This window comes from Bubalus kerabau, chromosome 8, assembly GCF_029407905.1.
Source record: "Bubalus kerabau isolate K-KA32 ecotype Philippines breed swamp buffalo chromosome 8, PCC_UOA_SB_1v2, whole genome shotgun sequence".
Taxonomy (NCBI): domain Eukaryota; kingdom Metazoa; phylum Chordata; class Mammalia; order Artiodactyla; family Bovidae; genus Bubalus; species Bubalus kerabau.
In genome coordinates, this window is record NC_073631.1 from 10,436,937 (window position 1) to 10,458,161 (window position 21,225).

At 46.0% G+C, this 21,225-nt stretch overlaps 1 protein-coding gene across 1 annotated transcript in view; it reads right to left on the bottom strand.

Moving 5' to 3' along the window:
• Positions 1–21,225, bottom strand: part of ABCA13 (ATP binding cassette subfamily A member 13) — a 409,559-nt gene that overhangs the window by 311,237 nt on the left and 77,097 nt on the right. Inside the window, exons 18-24 of the mRNA XM_055589635.1 lie at positions 17,795–19,570; positions 15,033–15,142; positions 9,210–9,328; positions 5,749–5,907; positions 5,271–5,272; positions 4,738–4,820; positions 3,941–4,062 (exon numbers count right to left, since the gene is read on the bottom strand). Coding sequence (XP_055445610.1) covers positions 3,941–4,062; positions 4,738–4,820; positions 5,271–5,272; positions 5,749–5,907; positions 9,210–9,328; positions 15,033–15,142; positions 17,795–19,570 — 2,371 coding nt within the window. The remainder of the gene's footprint in view (positions 1–3,940; positions 4,063–4,737; positions 4,821–5,270; positions 5,273–5,748; positions 5,908–9,209; positions 9,329–15,032; positions 15,143–17,794; positions 19,571–21,225) is intronic.

Here is a 21,225-nt window from a genome sequence, read left to right on the forward strand (position 1 = left end):
AAAGGATATCAGTTTGGGAATCAGGAACGAACATCACCACCAATTTTACCCTTTCTAACTCTGGTCAAGTCCAGACAACAATTGTAAAGAACAACAGTGCATAGGAACCTGGAATGTTAGTGAGAGAGTCAATTCCCAGGCAGATTGATAAGAAGTTCAGGGTCCCCAAGGAGGAGAAAGGGGTCTGGGGCTCTCAAAGTGGAGATTGGGGGTCTGGAACTCTCAAGGAGGAGAAAAGGACAAACTTTTTTTCCTCTGCATTCCTTAGTCTCAGTCAATTACAAAACTCAGTTTAAATTCTGTACTAGGGATTATATAACAACACTGGATCCGGCTGGAGGACAGTTTCTCCTTCCTGAAAACCTTCTGACTAACCCTGATATCTTAGAATGTATATTATGGCAGTAGGTCTGGAGGATCTTTCTATTGTTAAATTCTAATCTTGTTATCCTAAACTGTAAATTGTGAGAGTAGGTCTCATAAAATTTTCACAAACTTGAGACATTTTTTTATTCACTATAATAACTAATTAAAAGGTATAAGGTATATAACTCCATTGCTAACACTAGCAAGGGGGTACTCTTTGTGACCCCTTCTGATGTCTATGTCAGAAGCTTTCTCTATCCCTTTTACAGTTTAATAAAATTCTATTGCCCAAAAGCTCAGAGCAATCAAGCCTCGACTCTAGCCCCAGATTGAGTTCTTCTCTTCCAGAGGCCAAGAATCCCTGGATCTTTTCATGGGTCAGCAACAACCATTCATTAGGTCCATGAATCAAGGTAAATTGGAACTGGTCAAACAGGAGATGGCAAGAGTGAATATCGACATTTTAGGAACATCAGCGAACTAAAATGGACTGGAAATGGTGAATTTAACTCAGATGACCATTATATCTACTACTGCGGGCAAGAATCCCTTAGAAGAAATGGAGTAGCCATCACAGTCAACAAAAGAGTCCGAAATGCAGTACTTGGATGCAATCTCAAAAATGACAGAATGATCTCTGTTCGTTTCCAAGGCAAACCATTCAATATCACGGTAATCCAAGCCTATGCCCCAACCAGTAACGCTGAAGAAGCTGAAGTTGAACAGTTCAATGAAGACCTACAGGACCTTCTAGAACTAACACCCAAAAAGGATGTCCTTTTCATCATAGGGGATGAGAATGCAAAATTTGTAGGAAGTCAAGAGATACCTGGAGTAACAGTCAAATTTGGCCTTGGAGTACAAAATGAAGCTGGGCAAAGGCTAACAGAGTTTTGCCAAGAGAATGCACCGGTCATAGCAAACACTGTCGTCCAACAACACAAGACACAACTCTACACATGACATCACCAGATGGTCAACACTGAAGTCAGACTGATTATATTCTCTACAGCCAAAGGTGGAGAAGCTCTATACAGTCAGCAAAAACAAGACCGGGAGCTGACTATGGCTCAGACCATGAACTCCTTATTGCCAAATTGAGACTAAAATTGAAGAAAGTAGGGAAAACCACTAGACCATTCAGGTATGACCTAAATCAAATCCCTTACGATTATACAGTGGAAGTGAGAAATAGATTCAAGGGATTATATCTGATAGATAGTGTGCCTGAAGAAATATGGATGAAGGTTCGTGACATTGTACAGGAGACAGTGATCAAGATCATCCCCAAGAAAAAGAAATGCAAAAAGGCAAAATGGTTATCTAAAGGTAAAGGAGAAAAGGAAAGATATACCCATCTGAATGCAGAGTTCCAAAGAATAACAAGGAGAAATAAAGTCTTCCTCAGTGATCAATACAAAGAAATAGAGGAAAACAATAGAATGGGGAAGACTAGAGATCTTGTCAAGAAAATCAGAGATACCAAGGGAACACTTCATGCAAAGATGGGCACAATAAAGGATAGAAATGGTATGGACCTAACAGAAGCAGAAGATATTAAGAAGAGGTGGCAAGAATACATGGAAGAACTGTACAAAAAAGATCTTCATGACCCAGATAATCACAACAATATGATCACTCACCTAGACCCAGACATCCTGGAATGCAAAGTCAAGTGGGCCTTAGGAAGCATTACTACAAAGTGAGTGGAGGTGATGGAATTCAGTTGAGCTATTTCAAATCCTAAAAGATGATTCTGTGAAAGTGCTGCACTCAATATGCCAGCAAATTTGGAAAACTCAGCAGTGGATGCAAGACTGGTAAATGTCAGTCTTTATTCCAATCCCAAAGAAAGGCAATGCCAAAGAATGTTCAAACTACCGCTCAATGCACTCATCTCATACACAAGCAAAGTAATGCTCAAAATTCTCCAAGCCAGGCTTCAACAGTATGTGAACCGTGAACTTCCAGATGTTCAAGCTGGATTTATAAAAGGCAGAGGAACCAGGGATCAAACTGCCAACATCCGTTGGGTCATCAAAAAAGCAAGAGAGTTCCAGAAAAATATCTACTTCTGCTTTATTGACTATGCCAAAGCCTTTGACTATGTGGATCACAACAAACTGTGGAAAATTTTTAAAGAGATGGGAATACCAGACAACCTGACCTGCCTCCTGAGGAATCTGCATGCAGGACAAGAAGCATCAGTTAGAACCGGATGTGGAACAACAAACTGGTTCCAAATTGGGAAAACAGTACATCAAGGCTGTATATTGTCACCCTGCTTATTTAACTTATATGCAGAGTACATCATGAGAAACGCTGGGCTGGATGAAGCACAACCTGGAATCCAGACTGCCAGCAGAAATATCAATAACCTCAGATATGCAGATGACACTACCTTTATGGCAGAAACCGAAGAACTAAAGAGCCTCTTGATTAAAGTGAAAAAGGAGAGTGAAGAAGTTGACTTAAAACTCAACACTTAGAAAACCAAGATCATGGCATCTGGTCCCATCACTTCATGGGAAATAGATGGGGAAACAGTGGAAACAGTGACAGACTTTATTTTGGGGGCTCCAAAATCAGTGCAGATGGTGACTGCAGGCATGAAATTAAAAGACGCTTGCTCCTTGGAAGAAAAGCTATGACCACCCTAGATAGCATATTAAAAAGCAGAGATGTTACTTTGCGAACAAAGGTCCATCTAGTCAAAGCTATGGCTTTTCCAGTGGTAATGTATAGATATGAGAGTTGGGCCCTAAAGGAAGCTGAGTGCCAAAGAATTGATGCTTTTGAACTGCGGTGTTGGAGAAGACTCTTGAGAGTCCCTTGGACTGCAAGGAGATCCAACCAGTCCATTCTAAAGGAAATCAGTCCTGAATATTCATTGGAAGGACTGATGTTGAAGCTGAAACTCCAATCCTTTGGCCAATACCTTATGTAAAGAATAGACTGATCAGAAAAGACCCTGATGCTGGGAAAGACTGAAGGCAGGAGAAGGGGACGACAGAGGATGAGATGGTTGGATGGCATCACCAACTTGATGGACATGAGTTTGAGCAAGATATAGGACTTGGTGATGGGACAGGGAAGGCTGGTGCGCTGCAGTTGCAAAGAGTTGGACACAACTGAGTGACTGAACTGAACTGAACTCTGGTAAAGACACTATTATGAAACTGGAGACTCCAAGGTCTTGGCAGCAGATCATGATGCCCCTGGGTTGCCAGCGTGTGTTGTGATCTCCTTTCTGGCTCCATTTACATGGTTCAGGGGCTTCCCTGCTGGCTTAGATGGTAAAGAATTTGCCTGCAATGCGGGAGACTCAGGTTGGATCCCTGGGTCAGGAAGATCCCCTGGAGAAGGAAACAGCCACCTACTCCAGTATTCTTGGCTAAATTTCATGAACAGAGGAGGCTGATGGGCTACGGTCCAGGGGGTTGCAAAGAGTCAGACACACCTGAGCGATTAACAAATACACACACACGGTTCACAGGGGACCCCCAGCCGTAGGGTAGGGATAGGACCACAGGAGGTCAGCAGCCCCAGCCATGAACAGAAGCAGCAGCCCGACCTTTGAGTGGGAGATGTTTGCTTCTAAAATACTGTTGATGGTTCCATCTGAGACGTGCAGAGAAGATCGGAGCTCTTCAGTTAACTTGCTGATATTCTGCATCAAATCTTTTACTTTTACATCTGAAAGACAATCAGAAGGAAGGAAATCTTATAATAATAAATATTCGGGCTACTCCTGACTGAAGTAGTGAAGACAAGATCTGACATGAAAACCTACAAGGACTGTTCTTCCACTCCATCCAGCCCGTAACAAGCACCAAATAAAGTCAAACCTTACTCTTCCATGGGGGTGCTGCGATCACTTGTATCAGAAGTAAAACAAAACCCCAGATGATGTGGCAATTCTGCTCAGTTGCTTCCTCTAAGACCCATGCATTTTAAATTTTACTCTAGAAAGAAGTGTCCCCACCAAGGGAACAGTGACCAAGGAAACTCACTTCTCCCTACATATCTATTCATCTCACTTTTCCGAACAAGAGATTTGCCAGAATTCTTCAGACCTGACATGGTGATGCAGGGGGCTTCGGGATCTATAAGACTGGGAGACAGGGAGACAGGGCCAGGGGGACTCCTGGACCACAGAAGCGTCTCTCATCCTTTCTTCGTTTTGGTACCCAGGATTCTAGGACTTTCTTCTCAGCCCCAAATACATCAGAGCATCCAGGCTCTAAATTGCTATTTACCACATATAGATAGCATAACTCACCCTTTACATGTCTTATTTTAATGATAAATTTGTGTGAGAAACTAAATTTAATTTTTAATCAAGCACACTTGGAGGACCTACATACTCACCCTCAGCTACTGTGAAATTGCTAAGAAAAGTCATTATGGGATTCCCAGACAACAATAACGTCTTCTCCAGGCTTTGGGCCAACCTAAAATGGCAGAAAATTAAAGCTAATTTAGGCAAGATAAAGCCCCAGGAACAATGTTCGTTGAATACACTGCCTCAGTTCCCAGGAAATGAGCTAGATAACAAGATGGCGTTTCCCTAAAATTTCTCAGCTAATTGGACACACGATGTGTCTGTGTGTGAACACCCATTAATATCACGACACCCCTGCCAGGCAGGAGGAGGCAGGGGAGTAAGGATGCATGACAAATGGCTTCTCATAAATGCAGAAAGAACAGTTAGGGTAGACCATGGAATGTACGAGAAATGAGGATACCAAAAAGTCAGAGGAACACCATTTCTTCTGGGAATAAGTCACTTTCAGAAACAAGTCCCCAACTTCCTCTTCTGAGGGTTAACACTTTGAGAACACAGAGCAAAATTAACCCAGTATGAAGGTGCTTTGGAAAATCACTGCCTGACTCTACAGAACATCTTTACTACCATATTGTAACCTTGAATCTTGACATTTTGATTCAATTTCTTGATCCCCAATAAAGCCAGCCTCAGCACTAATGCTGCTCCTACCACTTACAATTTCAAAAGTTAAAAGTCATGGGAAACTTTGGTGTGGGTGAGAAAATACATGCATTAATGTGTTCATTAACGGTGTGTGAAGGTGAAGTTCCTCAGTTGTGTCCGACTCTTTGGGATCCCATGATGCCTACCAAGCTTCTCCGTCCATGGGATTTTCCAGGCAGGAGTACCGGAGTGGGTTGCCATTTCCTTCTCCAGGGGCTCCTCCTGACCCAGGGATCGAACCCCGGTTTCCCACATTGCAGGCAGATGCTTTACCCTCTGAGCCATTAACGGTGTATGTTACACATTATTGCCTGAGATTCATAATTTACTAATGCACGACATTGCCCTTATGAAGAGAGAAACTGAGGCAGCTTGGGCCCCACCAGGGCATACGTGTGTGGCTTGGAGGCCGGCCCAGGCTGGCATTCACAGTCCTGCTCACTGGCATCTTCCAAACTGCTTCTGAAGCTTTCCAAGGCTCTGGAGAGATTCCTGCGAAGGCCTTCACAGCTTAGTTGATGGGGAGAGGTCCATATCTTTTCCAATTCCTAGAAAACACAGCAGTGATACAGTTGGAGACTGTTGGCATGAGCTCAACCAGACGCACCGGCATCCTCGCCAAGCATCACATGGACCGTCAGTCTACTGTCTACACAGCTGCCAGTCCACTGTCCTCACTCTAAGGAAACAGGGCAGAGGAGACAGAGAATGTCTGATCCTGCCCAACTGCCTGAGTGCACACTGCAAGGCCTTGGAAGGAGCCCTTGGCCGGGAACCAGGAGAGCCTTGCTCTGCCTGGCCTTGCCATTTACCCAGCGGACACAAGGGCACGGCAAGGACCAGCACTGCCCAGCTGAGAGCCTGACACATGACCTCCTGGCCTGAAAACAGACACTTTTCAAGGAAGGTGCCAGGCCACTCTTTGGCAGGGGAAGTGGGTGCTTGGAGAAGCCCCATGGAAGAATCCCTGGTCTAGGCCCTGACTCTTAAGACTCCATGGACACATTATCAGCATCTTTTACAAGCATAAACAGCTGTATAAAAGACTGATCATTTTATAAAATACATAATACCTATAAATTAATAAGAATGTAAAATACCTATAATTCATAAGACTAATTGGCAAATATAACTTCACTTAAAATATAAAATGACCCCAAAAGCAGGAGATCACATGTGTTTATATGTACAGACACATATAAACCTATACACACTTCCCTGGACTCAGAAGTGCTGCTATATATCATTTTTCCTCCAAACTTAACACTTCTAATTTTGTATTGGGGTATAGCCAATTAACAATGCTGTGGTTGTTTCAGGTAACCAGCAAAGGACTCATCCATATACATGGATCCATTCTCCCCAAACTCCCCTCCCATCCAGGATGCCACACATCACTGGGCAGAATTCCCTGTGCTATACAGTAGGTCCTTGTTGGTTACCCATTTTAAATATAGTTCTGCTGTATATCATTTATTTCACATCATCAGAATTGATTTATTTCATCACCCAGTTCTTCCTGATGTTGCAAGCACAGTCCCAGGTTGTGGGGATTTGGGGAAGGCATCTCATGTAACTCGTGCATGCTCAGTCACTTCTGACTCTCTGTGACCCGGTGGACTGTAGTCCGCCAGGCTCCTTTGTCCATGGGATTCTCCAGGCAACAATACCGGAGTGGGCTGCCATTTCCTTCTCCAGGAACTCTTCCTGACCCAGGGATTGAACCCTAGTTCCCTGCATTGGCCAGCGGATTCTTTAACACTGAGCCACCAGGGAAGCCCCTATCTCATATAAATCAACACATACTAATTTTTTTTTCCTTCAGCTAAGACAGCAAAAGAGATGATTTATTGTACACGTTATGTTCAGCCACAACTGAGAATAGAACTAGTCCATACATTCAGAAAACGAAGATCATGGCATCCAGTCCCATCACTTCATGGGAAATAGATGGGGAAACAGTGGAAACAGTGTGAGACTTTATTTTTGGGGGCTCCAAAATCACTGCAGATGGTGACTGCAGCCATGAAATTAAAAGGCGCTTACTCCTTGAAAGGAAAGTGATGACCAACCTAGATAGCATATTCAAAAGCAGAGACATTACTTTGCCAACAAAGGTCCGTCTAGTCAAGGCTATGGTTTTTCCTGTGGTCATGTATGGATGTGAGAGTTGGACTGTGAAGAAGGCTGAGTGCTGAAGAATTGATGCTTTTGAACTGTGGTGTTGAAGAAGACTCTTGAGAGTCCCTTGGACTGCAAGGAGATCCAACCAGTCCATTCTGAAGATTAGCCCTGGGATTTCTTTAGAAGGAATGATGCTAAAGCTGAAACTCCAGGACTTTGGCCATCTCATGCGAAGAGCTGACTCTTTGGAAAAGACTCTGATGCTGGGAGGGATTGGGGGCAGGAGGAGAAGGGGATGACAGAGGATGAGATGGCTGGATACATCACTGACTCGATGGACATGAGTCTGAGTGAACTCCGGGAGTTGGTGATGGACAGGGAGGCCTGGCGTGCTGCGATTCATGGGGTCACAAAGAGTCAGATGTGACTGAGCGACTGATCTGAACTCAGGGCAAAGGACCAAAAGGGACTGCTTTGATACAAGCAAGATGAGTGTCTCAAAGGTGGTTGAGGAGATCAGAATGGCCATGGAGACCATTCAAAGTTCCAGATCCACTGAGACAAGTTCTGGATAGTAGGCATGCAGTCCAGCAGTTTGTCCCAGCGTCCCTGGCCTCTGGCTTCCCTTGTTCCTGCCTCTGAGGCTGCCATGGGTGTACACATTTGCTTGGACCTCTGCCTCATCTTTTTTCTTTTGCACATGGCTTCTTCCTCCACTTCACTCTCATGGCACAGAAGTTTCTCAAAAGATGGTGCTAAGGCTGAGAGAACACATTACATTTTAATAATGCTTCTAAATATCTTTCTCAAAACTGCCACAGATCACTCTCACAAAGGAAAGTCATGAATTGTTCAGATGATCAGAGAACTAACAAATGCGTGTTCCAAGCAAGGTAAATGTGAAGAATTCTGAGGTGTCACAGTAGAGATTCCTGGGCTCTGAGCCCCTGCCTTGGGGTTTCCTGGGCACACATGAACTTCTCTGCGTGTGATCTGAGCACCAAAACGCAAGTCCCCTAAAGAGGCCACCACACAGAACCTCTGAATTGTGGAGCAAGGAAGACGAGAAGCCTGGGATCAGTGGTGTTCAGAGCATGAGGCCTTTGCCGGAGTCTTGTCCATCTGAGGCCTGGGGAGGGTGGGGCTGGGCAGTCCATCAGACCAGACTATTCACTTCCTACTTGGTGGCAAACTCACGCACATATGGCTTTCTTCCTCTGCCCCCATGTGCCTTCTGCCTGCCAGACTCTCGGCATGACCTACTCAAACAGGCAACATGACGTCACTGAACACAGGATGGGCAAGAGACCAGCAGCAGCAGGCCCGCTGTGCAGATAAAAGAGCGCAAACCTTCTCAGACAAGAGCAAAATATGCTAAACTAATTAGGAAGTGAGGAATCTTGAATGTTTAGTGTCTTTGTTTTCAACTTTATTTTACCATATATAATTGGATTCTTAATGACGTCTATGTTTAAGAACCAGCTTGCAAAATTCTTAAACATTTAACAACCAGCTCTCCCAAGCCTGTGCCAGCCACTCAAGCAGCAGCTGGAAGACCTGGGGGAAGAGGTGTGGACACCCAGTCGGCAGCCCTGACTCCCCACACAGCTCTGCACCATGGTCCCTTGTCTTTAGGACCAAGCCAGCAAGCCTGGAACAGGAAACTGTCCTGCATGGGCCAGTCATAAGGAATAGGAAGGTCTCTGAGACATCAAGGATGCCAAACCTGGTAGTGGTCGTGCACCAGAATGACCCCTCGCAGGGCAGATAACAGCAGAAGCCTCACCACGCTCTGCTCACAGTGCAGAGCGGCACACAATACATCCTTCGTCAGAGAGTGGTTTTCTGCAGAGGAAACACACAGAGAAGCCATCAGTATGCAGTTCTCCTTGGCTCTCACAAAGGCACTGTTTAAAGGTTCAAAATGACTCAGATTCATAAAGAATTCTAAAACTACCAGAAACGAGGGGGACACTGCTCCTTTTGAGTCTCAAATGCAACTAAATAAACACTGCTTTATTCTGGTCTAACTGAAAGTACAGAAGTTAAGTTATTTCTCCCCCGGCCCCAAACGGCCCCCTCTTCACACCCCTTGGGCAATGTGCCCCCAGCACCCACTTTGCCCAGGGCAGTCTTGGTTTTCACCAACGGGCCTGGAGTAGCGACAAGAAGAAGGTCCTCAGTCTGAAGGTACATCTCTCGGTTGCTCAAGCTCTCTCTCTCACACACGCGTGCACGCGCACGCACACACACACACACACACACACACACACAATGGACAGCAGGCCCCCACCATCCACCCCTTAGATGCAACATGCTGGGAGTACCGCCTGGCTCCTCACAAACCCCACTGTCGGTCACACTCAACACCTCTGGACACTGTGCCTTGTCCAGAGCCCCCAGGTCATACCCAGGACAGGGCAACACCCTGACAGGCCTGTCCCTCGCCACTCCCTCCCCGCAACTCGCCTCCACCCTGGGCCACGTGCTCTTCCTAAAGCAGGCAGCTGGTGAAGGAACCTGCGGCTCCAACTCACTCGCTCTCGGCTCCTTCACGAGGCTCCTGACCTCTTGTCTTCTCAAGACTACAAGTGCCTTGCCTCCCGGCTGCTCTCAACCCTGCTCAGCGCAGCCTCGCGACCCACCCTGCGGAATCACAGAGGGCTCCACTGTGCATGAGCAAACCGAGCGCATCCACAGGCGCGCAGCCCCTGGCTTCACACGTGCTTCTGTGTCTTCATCTTATAGAAGATGAAATGTATTCTCACGAATAACAAAACTTCTGTCACTTTCACATAGGAAAAAAAAAAAAGCAAAAGTCCTGCTTCTTACATTTTTACATTGTTTCTCAAAAATTCTTTTTTTAAAATGGTTTTGAACTGCAGACAAGGTAGAGTGCATAGAATAAACCCAAATTCACACTTGCCAGAAGCAGACCACCCAGAGCCACCTTAGTTTATATTTTCTCATTAATCTTGCTATTTCTCTGATTTTGAAACCCAACATATTATTGTTAAAAATACAAGTAATCTCTTATTAAAATGGAAAATGAATAAGGTAAGGTACCAGTCCATTCTGAAGGAGATCAGCCCTGGGATTTCTTTGGAAGGAATGATGCTAAAGCTGAAACTCCAGTACTTTGGCCATCTCATGCAAAGAGTTGATTCATTGGAAAAGACTCTGATGCTGGGAGGGATTGGGGGCAGGAGGAGAAGCGGACGACAGAGGATGAGATGGCTGGATGGCATCACTGACTCGATGGACATGATTCTCAGTGAACTCCGGGAGTTGGTGATGGACAGGGAGGCCTGGCATGCTGCAATTCATGGGGTCGCAAAGAGTCAGACACGACTGAGCAACTGATCTGATCTGATCTGATCTGAAGGTATATGAAGCATTCAGCATGTATCCTTGAGGACAAATGTGTGTGTGCTTAGTCACTCAGTCATGTCTGATGCTTTGTGACCCCACCACTGGGATCCTCCAGGTAAGAATACTGGAGTGGGTTGCCATTTCCTTCTCCAGGGAATCTTCCCAATCCTAGGGTCGAATCCAAGTTTCCTGCATTGCAAACGGATTCTTTACCACCGGAGCCACCAGGGAAGCCTTGAGAACAAATGGACCCTCTGTTTTGGAGATACAGCTGCCCCACCGCTGACACTGTCCTGCAGCTGCCCAGGAGGCTTGGAAATGCTAGCCTCTGTCCCCTACCTTCCCGGCCCATTCCTGCTGCACCTCACTTGGCCTCTGCAGACCTGCCCCCTCGACCAGTCCTGGCTCTTCCCACCTGCTACTGGCATTCTTCCAGCATTTGGTCACATCAGGCCACCCCCATGCCTGGCCCATCTCCCTGTCTGGACCCTCTTCTCTGTTTGGTCAGCCCTTCTGTGCTTCTCCACCGAAGAGGGACTCTGACTTCTCCCCCACACCCCAGGCCCTGGGCAAGTCACTCACACTCTCTGGACCTTTGTTTGCCAATTTGGGAAACCAGATCAAACCAAGTCAAAGGTGACTACGAGGTCCCTTTTGGTTTAAGAGCCGTCAAACTACACACCCTGTTCCCAGGCAGACTTTTCTAATGTATTTCAAGTACTACATCCAAAGGACAAAAAGGTTACTTTCTTCATGATGTTGCTGAACTCAACTCTGTGACACACAAATCACTGCTTCATTGTCAACAGTCATTGTAACAGATCTGACTGTATTCCCTCTGTGTGACAGAAGAGGACTACTTGCCCATTTTGGCCCATTCTACCCCAATGCCCTGTTGGCTGACACTTGTAACTTCTCTGGGCCTGTCACTACAGAATGGAGTGACAACTTAATAAGGAAAGTGGAGATGAAGTTTGAATGTTACTCATGCTTAAGTATGACATGCTTGGGTTTTCTTGAAATGAAATATAAAAATTAGAAATTAATCTTCAGTAACGAAGTGACTCAAGTGTGCTATATTAATTTAGCAAATGCAGTACAGAATGGCAAAATACATATAAATTCAAGTATTGGTGAATGTTTAATTCATTTAAAAGCCATTACATTAGCTGACTATAAAACAGTGAAATAATTATGCTTTAAAGTGTGGCTGGGTTCACTATGTCAGATAAGCAGCCACATTTTAGAGTGCAAGCTCTGCATGTGAGAATATCTGTCAGCCACCCAAAGGTGAGCAGAGGCGCATAATACAGCATCAACAACACTCATAACATCTCTAACTGGAAACAGAGATTTTCTTTAAAGAAAAAAATAAACCTACATGACAACTGGGATTTCATTTATAAAATGAATTCACCTTGCCTCCCCGACCAGCCTCACTCCTCTCCTGCTCTGTCACTAAAAGATTCATCGATTCTTGGGTTTAAGAAGGTATTACAGAAGAGAGGTGAGTGAGTGGATCAAAGCTAAGCCTGTGTTAGATCCTAAGTTACCCTTTTTTGCTACAAACAGCTCTTCATAAGCTGTGGGATGATGTCCCCACGGTGGGCAGGGTCACCCATACTCAACCTACCCTCTTAACAGAATGCAGGAGCGGGACTAGTACATGCCAAGCACCCATGTATTCATGCCTCACTGATTTCATCAGTGGAAATAGCTACGAGCTCCAGCCTCTGGTGTCCCTCAGCCAGCCTGTGTCTGCAGGCACTGGACACCGGCCCATTTGGTCTGGAAGCCCTGGTCCTTCCCCTGCCCCAGCCACCATGATTCAACTTAATGTGAGATCAAAGTTGACATCTTCCCTGATGGCTCAGATGGCAAAGAATCTGCCTACAATGCAGGAGACCTGGATTTGATGCCTGGGTCAGGAAGATCCCCTAGAGGAGGAAAAGGCAACCCACCAGAGTATTCCTGCCTGGAGAATCACATGGACAGAGGAGCCTAGCGGGCTGCCTCCATGGGGTTGCTGAGTCGGACACAACTGAGCAACTAACACTAACACTTGATAGGCTGGGTCCTGCCCCAAACGAGCCTCTCCTCCCAAAGCCCCAGCCTCTGCTGCCCACACCCTTAGTCAACCCCCTCCAGGCCCTAGATCACTGTCGGTGGCGGGTGTGGCCACTCCTGCACTGAGCCCGAGCAACCTCTGCAAGGTATCCTCCAGTGCCACACAGCCATGCAGGGACACCTGGGCCTGGACACTGCCTGCCAGGGCTACACATTCCCTCCAGGATGTCAGAGCAAAATTCACAGACCACACTCATGCAGGAGTCCCGGGGGACAGAGACTTGAGCCCAAGAGGGCCGCTAACACGTGCTCACGTGTTCACTCACCAAGCATCTGCCAGTGGCTGCCGCCTCCAGTCCCCACATGCAAATGCAATCACAAGGAGCCCATGGGCTCACTGCCCAGAGGGCACAGCTAACGGGCCTGACACAGGGCCACCGAACCCAGGCAGGGGCGCCGAGAAGAGCTTCCCAGAGGACATAACACCTCACCTGAGAATAATCATCTAAGTACTAACAGTCACCAGAGAGTAAGTCAGGAGGAGGCAGCAGTGTGAGCCAGGTGTCGGGTCCACCTGGGATGACAGGGAGGGGGCAGAGCTGGCCTGGCAGGCTCCACGAGGGACCCCAGGGCTCACGGCCTGCTCCACTGACCCCGGCTCCTCTCTTCTCCTGATCAGCCCACCTCGGCTTCCCCGTGTCCTCCTCTGGGCTCACACCATCTCCCCGACATCCCTGACACCATTGCTGTCAAGGACTTTAGGGCCGACTGCACCAAGACAGCTGTGTGCAAAGACCTCCCTGGTGACCCAGTGGTTGAGACTCTGTGCTCCCAATGCAGGGGCACACGTTCCAACGCTGGTTAGAGAACTAAGATTCCACATGCAGCAGAAAGTGTGAAAGTGTTAGTCGTTCAGTCATGTCCAAATCTTTGTGACCCCGTGGACCGTATCCTGCCAGACTCCTCTGTCCATGGAATTCTCCAGGCAAGAACACTGGAGTAGGTTGCCATTCCCTTCTCCAGGGGATCTTCCCTACCAAGGGATCAAACCCAGGTCTCCTGAATTGCAGGCAGATTATTTACCATTTGAGCCACAAAGGAATGTGGCCAAAAACACATTGTTTTAATAAAAAAAAAAAAAGAGGTCTGGGTGCAGCCTCATTTAGGAGCCTACGCGTGAAAAAGCAGCAACATGCACGCGTGGGTGAATACACTCCAGCAGCACTGTGCAGTGTATGGTCCAAATGTGCTCTGAGGCCAGTGTTCACATCTTGGAAAAAGATCTAAAAATCACCCAGGAGCCCCATGAGGCAGCTCGTGGTACTTTCCTTCCACAATGGTATGCCAGGGAAACGTCACTGAAATCTGTAGTAATGGATTTGGTAAGAAGGATCTTAAATGAATGAATTCATTTACAACGTAAGTAGCAATGAATCACTGTCACAGACTCTATGCTGAGTATCATGGAGACAGAACTGAATGAGTAACAGATCCTATTCTCAGTGAAGTAGCAAACAAATGCAGGAGAGGGTCCAACAAACTTAAAGACAAGCACTCAGTGCCAGGACTTTAGAGAAAGTGTTTCAGGAGTCGAGTCACTGCATGGACCACCCAGCACCTGTCGGTAGAGTGATCTTCCACGCCAGGCACTGGGCACGCACAGGAGACAGAGACACAGTTGCTGCCTTCAAAGAACATTGACTCGGGCAGAGGAGGGAGACTTAAGAAATAGGAGCCTTAATACCACATTAGATAGAGGTCAACTCAAGGTCACCACCAGCAAACAGGACGCAAATGGGACGCAGGTATTCCTCCTGGAAGAGATGCCCTGGCTCCAGCCAGAGGCCATGGCTGAAGTTCAGACTGCAGAGACAGGGAAGCACATTCCACGAGCAGAGGCAGAGCTTGGAGCAGGGAGGGGGATGTTCACCTTGGCTGGAGGTCACAGTGCTGGGGGCAGGGGGAGAGGAGGTCCTCAGGGTCTAGGGAACCTGGCAAGAAGGCTGCAGTTGAGCCCAAGAGTAGCTCAAGGGCATCCAACCATCTCGTGGCCAGTTGAGCTCTGGAAACAGGCGGGGACCAACCAGCCCTTCTCCCGAGAGCAGCTCACCTGCAAGGAGGAGGAGCACGCGCTGGGCCAGCGTCTCCATTCTCCACAGGGTCACCACAGCATCTGGGGGCTTCGGGGACTGCAGGAAAGCCTGACAGGCATCCAAGACACTTGGGGGAAACAGACAGGAATATTAGAGGTGAAGACCAGCTTCTCTAAGTGAGTGCATGTGTAACACTTATGAAAGAACCATCCCACTGCTGGGCCACTCACTCTACAGACATCGGAGGACACAGCTGAGGAGACAGTAGGTCTCCTGTTTTCATTCAGAGCATCATTTTGTTGCCAACAATCCTGGCATTCCCTCCCTACCAGTAGGGTTCTCTGTCTTGGACTTTTTGTATCTTCCTCATCAAGAAGGCATTGATCAAAGAAAAGTAAAGACAGGAAATGGCATCACTGACTCAGTGGACATGAGTTTGAGCAAACTCCGGAAGATGGTGAAGGACAGAGAAGCCTGGCATGCTGCAGTCCATGGGGTCACAAAAAGTCACTGAGTGACCGAACAGCAACAAAAAGACAGGGAAAAAAATAGTGGAAGGAAGGAATCGCTAAAGTGGAACGAAACTGGGCACCGTGCCTTGGACAACCACACCCAGCCAGATCACAGCCCACTAGTTTCCAGTCTTGGGGCCATGGTGTAAAGTACCTCCATGAAGGACTGGACACTTTGGGGTGAAAGCCAGGACTGGTGGGGAGCAGGGTTTGCCGGAATCACCTCCAGCTCAAATAAAAATTTGGAGACAAGTGTCAAGTCAGACAGAGTTTAGGATCAGAAACAGTGAGGCTCTGAAAGCCAGCATTCAAATTCCAAGGCACTGCTATTAATAGTTCTTTGTGCCAATAAACACCTGCTTCACTATCCAAGGAGACCTTTCCAACTTTTTAAGAAGGAGTGGATTCAAGGTGCAGCCCTGTGGCAACAGGGATAGAGGAGAGCAGGTCAGGCTGTCTGGCAGGTGAGTGAGGGTTCACTTTCCATCTCCCTTTGGGGCTTATAGAACCATCGGTACCGCGGAGCCCACAGACCACTGGAACCGTGTGTCACACACAGAGAGGATGGGCCGGGGCACATCTGCTCTCGCCCACATCCTTGGGCAGCAGACAGCCTCCAGAGCATGACGGCCAATAGCACTGGGCCCTCCAGGAACCTGCCATTCCCCTGACCCACCATTCAGGCTGGGCAGCTGGTGCTTGGGTGTGGGTCAACCACATGGTCTTGGATGGAATCTGAGAAGGGGTGAAATCTGGGCTTGCCCAGTGGGCAGTTACCACTGAAAGTGCAGACTTCTGTGTGACTTGAGTGGTCCCAAATCTCTATTTCCATATCAAGTAGCAGGGCCGTTGGCTGCCAGAGCAGGGGACCACAAACGCCAGTTAGGTACCTAGTCTTGGGATGTGTGAATAGAATGAGAGGTTTTTACTTTTGGGGAAAATGAATGGAAAGATTTGGAATAAATTCAAATCATATTTAAGTGCTGACTAGTCAAATAGCAAGCAGGGACTGGGCTTGAATCATTCCTGTGGAAGCCAGTGTCAGAGGGAGAAGAAGGCTGAACTCAAAGACCACATCCCTGTGGTGCTTCCCTATGTTATTCCAAAGCGTGACTGAGATGAGGTTGATCACCATTCTCAAGTAACTCCCTAGTTCTCTGCTGTTTCATGACAGGATTTCAGGCAAAAACAGGATGATGACTTCTTTCCCTTTGTATCTTGAGGGAATTATGAGTGGAATTTGGGTTAGAATATAAAAAATCTGTTTAAAAAGTTCCTTATTTATAGGAACATACATCATGAGAAATGCTGGGCTAGAAGAAGCACAAGCCGGAATCAAGATTGCCGAGAGAAATATCAATAACCTCAGATATGCAGATGACACCACCTTTTTGGCAGAAAGTGAAGAGGAACTAAAAAGCCTCTTGATGAAAGTGAAAGAGGAGAGTGAAAAGGTTGGCTTAAAGCTCAGCATTCAGAGAATGAAGATCATGGCATCTGGTCCCATCAATTCATGGGAAATAGATGGGGAAACAGTGGAAACAGTGTCAGACTATTTTGGGGGGCTCCAAAATCACTGCAGATGGTGACTGCAGCCATGAAATTACAAGATGCTTACTCCTTGGAAGAAAAGTTATGACCAACCTAGATAGCATATTGAAAAGCAGAGACATTACTTTGCCAACAAAGGTCCGTCTAGTCAAGGCTATGGTTTTTCCAGTAGTCATGTATGGATGTGAGAGTTGGACTGTGAAGAAAGCTGAGCACCAAAGAACTGATGCTTTTGAACTGTGGTGTTGAAGAAGACTCTTGAGAGTCCCTTGGACTGCAAGGAGATCCAATCAGTCCATTCTGAAGGAGATCAGCCCTGGGATTTCTTTGGAAGGAATGATGCTAAAGCTGAAACTCCAGTACTTTGGCCACCTCATGAGAAGAGCTGACTCATTGGAAAAGACTCTGATGCTGGAGGTATTGGGGGCAGGAGGAGAAGGGGATGACAGAGTATGAGATGGCTGGATGGCATCACTGACTCGATAGATGTGAGTCTGAGTGTACTCTGGGAGTTGGTGATGGACAGAGAGGCCTGGCGTGCTGCAATTCATGGGGTCACAGAGAGTCGGACACGACTGAGCGACTGAACTGAACTGAACTAAACTTACACTTACCCTGGATCAGTGTGATTCCTGCCTGCTTCTGTTTTATAGTTACTGTGGCGGGGGAGGGGTGGTGCGGGCAGGCAGAATGAAACAAATTGGGTGTTTCATTACCTTTGATCAATCAGCGAGACCCTCTGCCAGTATTCAACCAATTCGATCAATGCCTTCTGGTATTTCTCAAAACGTGATAATGGTTTGAGGATGTCGGGAATGTCAACCAGCTCTTTCTGGGTCTTCTCATGTGTTCCAGTGGTTGCATGAATAAAAATTTCAAAAAAGGGCTGAAGCAAAGTGCTCACGGAGTGCGTCCACTGAGAGCTGTTGAGGAGAAGCTCTTTCTTCACGAGAGCTATTTTACTCAGTAGGGTCTGGATGGCTTCTTGGAGTTGCTGCTCAGTCACATTCTGAATCCAAGAGGTGTTAAAAAGTGAAGCTTCACGGGAGGCCTCTGCCACTGTCGTGATGAGTTTCAGAAGGTCGTTTGGATGCAGAGCCAATGTCAGCAACAGATTAAAAACACCCCTGTGGTCCTTCCCTGTGTCATTCAAAAGCGTGACTGAGATGAGGTTGATCACCATTCTCAAGTAGCTCCCTAGCTCTGTCCTGTTTTGGGACAGGATTTCACGCAGAAACAGGATCACTTCATGAGTTATTTCCCATTTTATATCTTGAGGGAAATTATGAGTGGAAGTTGGGTTAGAATATAAGAAGTCTATGTGGCTGGTGATGTTATTTATAGGAACTAAGCAATCAAGGATTTCTTCCCATAAATTGACAGAATCCACAGAAAATATTTGGGCCCCATTTTTAAATGCAGCCAGGAGATGTTCCACATCTCCCAAATTGATTTTCACAGAAGTTAAAAAGTCAGCTATTTCTTCCCTAATATCATAAAGATGTTTGGACTGGTTCATGTATGTGAATATGCCAGATGACATATTGAGGATATCTGAGTCTTGGGAAATATTAGGCTTAACTCCAATCATGCCAAAGGCCAAGTCAAGAAATGGCATCAACAAGTCATCTATATTTTCAAATATTAAATGATCTGCCTTTTTTAAAGTAATCATTTCATTGACAACATTTCGAACACTTTGTAGCAAAAGAAAATAAAGAGTGTCAAAGAATTTCATGGTGTCGTTGGCAGTGGAAATGAGATGAGTTTGAAACATGGTGGCCACCTTTCTTGCAATTTTCTTGGCTAACTTAAGAAATTTCACGGTGGAGGTGACTGACGTGGCAAGACCTCTCATCTCTACACCATCGTCGGCCAGCATGGTCAGAGTGTCAGACATATCCAAGAGTGGGTCAAGGGTACAGTTCCCTCCACCTGCTCCTGAGATAACACCCAATAAGTGCCTGGTAATTTCTAATGTTGCTCTGTTCCTTAGGGGGAATGAATTGTTTACAAAGGAAAGCAAATGGGTTAGATTTGCAAGTATAACTTCCTGGAGGGAAGGGTACAGCACACGGAAGTCCTTAACAGGAGAGCTTAAAAGAGCGTCCATGAAATGTGCTATCACTATGGAAGTTTCTCTCACGAGGTGAAGAGCTGACCGGAGATCTTGATTGAGTTTGAAAAGGTCCTCAGAACTGTTCATATGGGAAAGCAACTGATTCAGCACCATAAGAAACTCCAGATCATTTTCAGTCTCCTTTTTCATTGATGTTTCCCTTAGAAGAGTGTGGAATAAATCTCCCAGGAGCTGCAGTCCTTGATGATTATCAAAATATAATTCTCCATCATCTAATGTAAATGAGTTCTTTATTAGATGATACACAGTTTCCTTTAAAGTTGAAAAAGCGGTCACCAATCTATCTTCTTTCATGGAGGTGAGAAAATGATCGAGTTTCAGATTTTCTAGAATTTTATCCTTTGGAACAAAACTGTAAATATATATTTTTTAATTTCATGGTTAGTAATGAAAAGAGTGAAAGCTTACACAGTGGACCCTTGAACAGTCCAAAGCTTATGGGCACTAAGCCTCCACATAGATTAAAAACTGTGTCTGCCATTCCCCACCCACGGATTCACCCAACCATGGATTGGGTAGTGCTGTACCACGTATTTATTGAAAAAATCCAAGTATAACTGGGCTCATGAGGTTGTTCAAGTGTGAACTGCAGTGATTTCTCGGGGGCTTTATAATAGCATTATAGGAGGATAATACTGAAAAATTGAAATGTTACAGTACATTCCAGATGAAAATTAATATTCTGTTGCCAAATAATGAAAAGAGTGGGTGGGTTTTATATATCAATCCATTGCAAAGCTTCAAACCTAACAACTTAAAGAGCCATGCATTTTTGCCTTTAGAAAGGAAAGGAACATGAAATGATCAAATGGGACACTCAGGGTGGGAGGGAACATCCTTCTGAATATCCCAAGTCCTGGCAAGCTGCTTGGCTTGGTGGCGGCTAGCTGGGCCACATGACAGCCCCAGAGCCCTCTCTGGTGTGTTTCTGGTTTGCTGGGCTTCACAGGGGGTCCACTTACGAGAGTCAGGATGCCCACGTTGTACCATTGTAAACACTAAGGTAGGTGGTGCTTAGGGAGATTTGTCAGATGTGACTAAAGACCCAGTCAGTGCACAGGCATGTGGCCCTGGAAAGGCTGACTTCACAGACAGAGGGTCTTCGAGAGGGTTAGGACCTCCTGGGCTCTAATGGGTGAGTGGTTGGACATGTCCTGGACTGGACATATCCCATCACCCCCTGACCAGCCTTGTGGATGGGAACCTGCAGCCCCTATCTGTGGGACAGGCTCCATTGTTTCCTAATGCCCTGCCCTGCTGATTCTAGGCTCGCTGAGCCAACCCCAAAACGGCAGAAGCCAATCCTGGTATGAAATCTTTGTTTTCGTTCTGCTTCTGAGGTTGACACCTTACTGATACAGATATCCTAGAATAAATGAGAATTTCCCTCCAGTCTTTTCATTGGCAAGCTTCAAAGTGGATGAAAACATAATATATGAAAAAATATAATGTGACTATCAGTTTTAAAATGTTGGAGTTTTATCAATTCCAAATATAAACATCATAGTAAACTTATTAGAATGAAAATATTTAAGCCCTTCATTCGTAATTAGACAGTTCATGCCTTAATTCAAAATATGACCCTGATTTATATCCATCTGGGCTTTCCACGTGGTGCTAGTGGTAAAGAATCTGCCTGCCAATGCAGAAGACATAAGGAACCTGGGTCCAATCCCTGGGTGGGAAAGATCCCCTAGAAGAGGGCATGCCTAGAGAATCCCATGGACAGAGGAGTCTGGTGGGCTATGGTCCATAGGGTCACAAAGAGTCGGACATGACTTAGCACTTATACACACACACACACATACACACTGCATACATCCATATATGTATATAATAATTTTTCAGTTCCATATAAAATATAATCTTAACAACTTTTTTCATAATCTAAAATATAATAAAACATAATACTATAATATACACATTTGTATATAGGTTTATTAGATGACAATCATCAAAGATACTTTACCTTGGTTTTTCCAAAATGTTCATTAAGACAAAATTCAC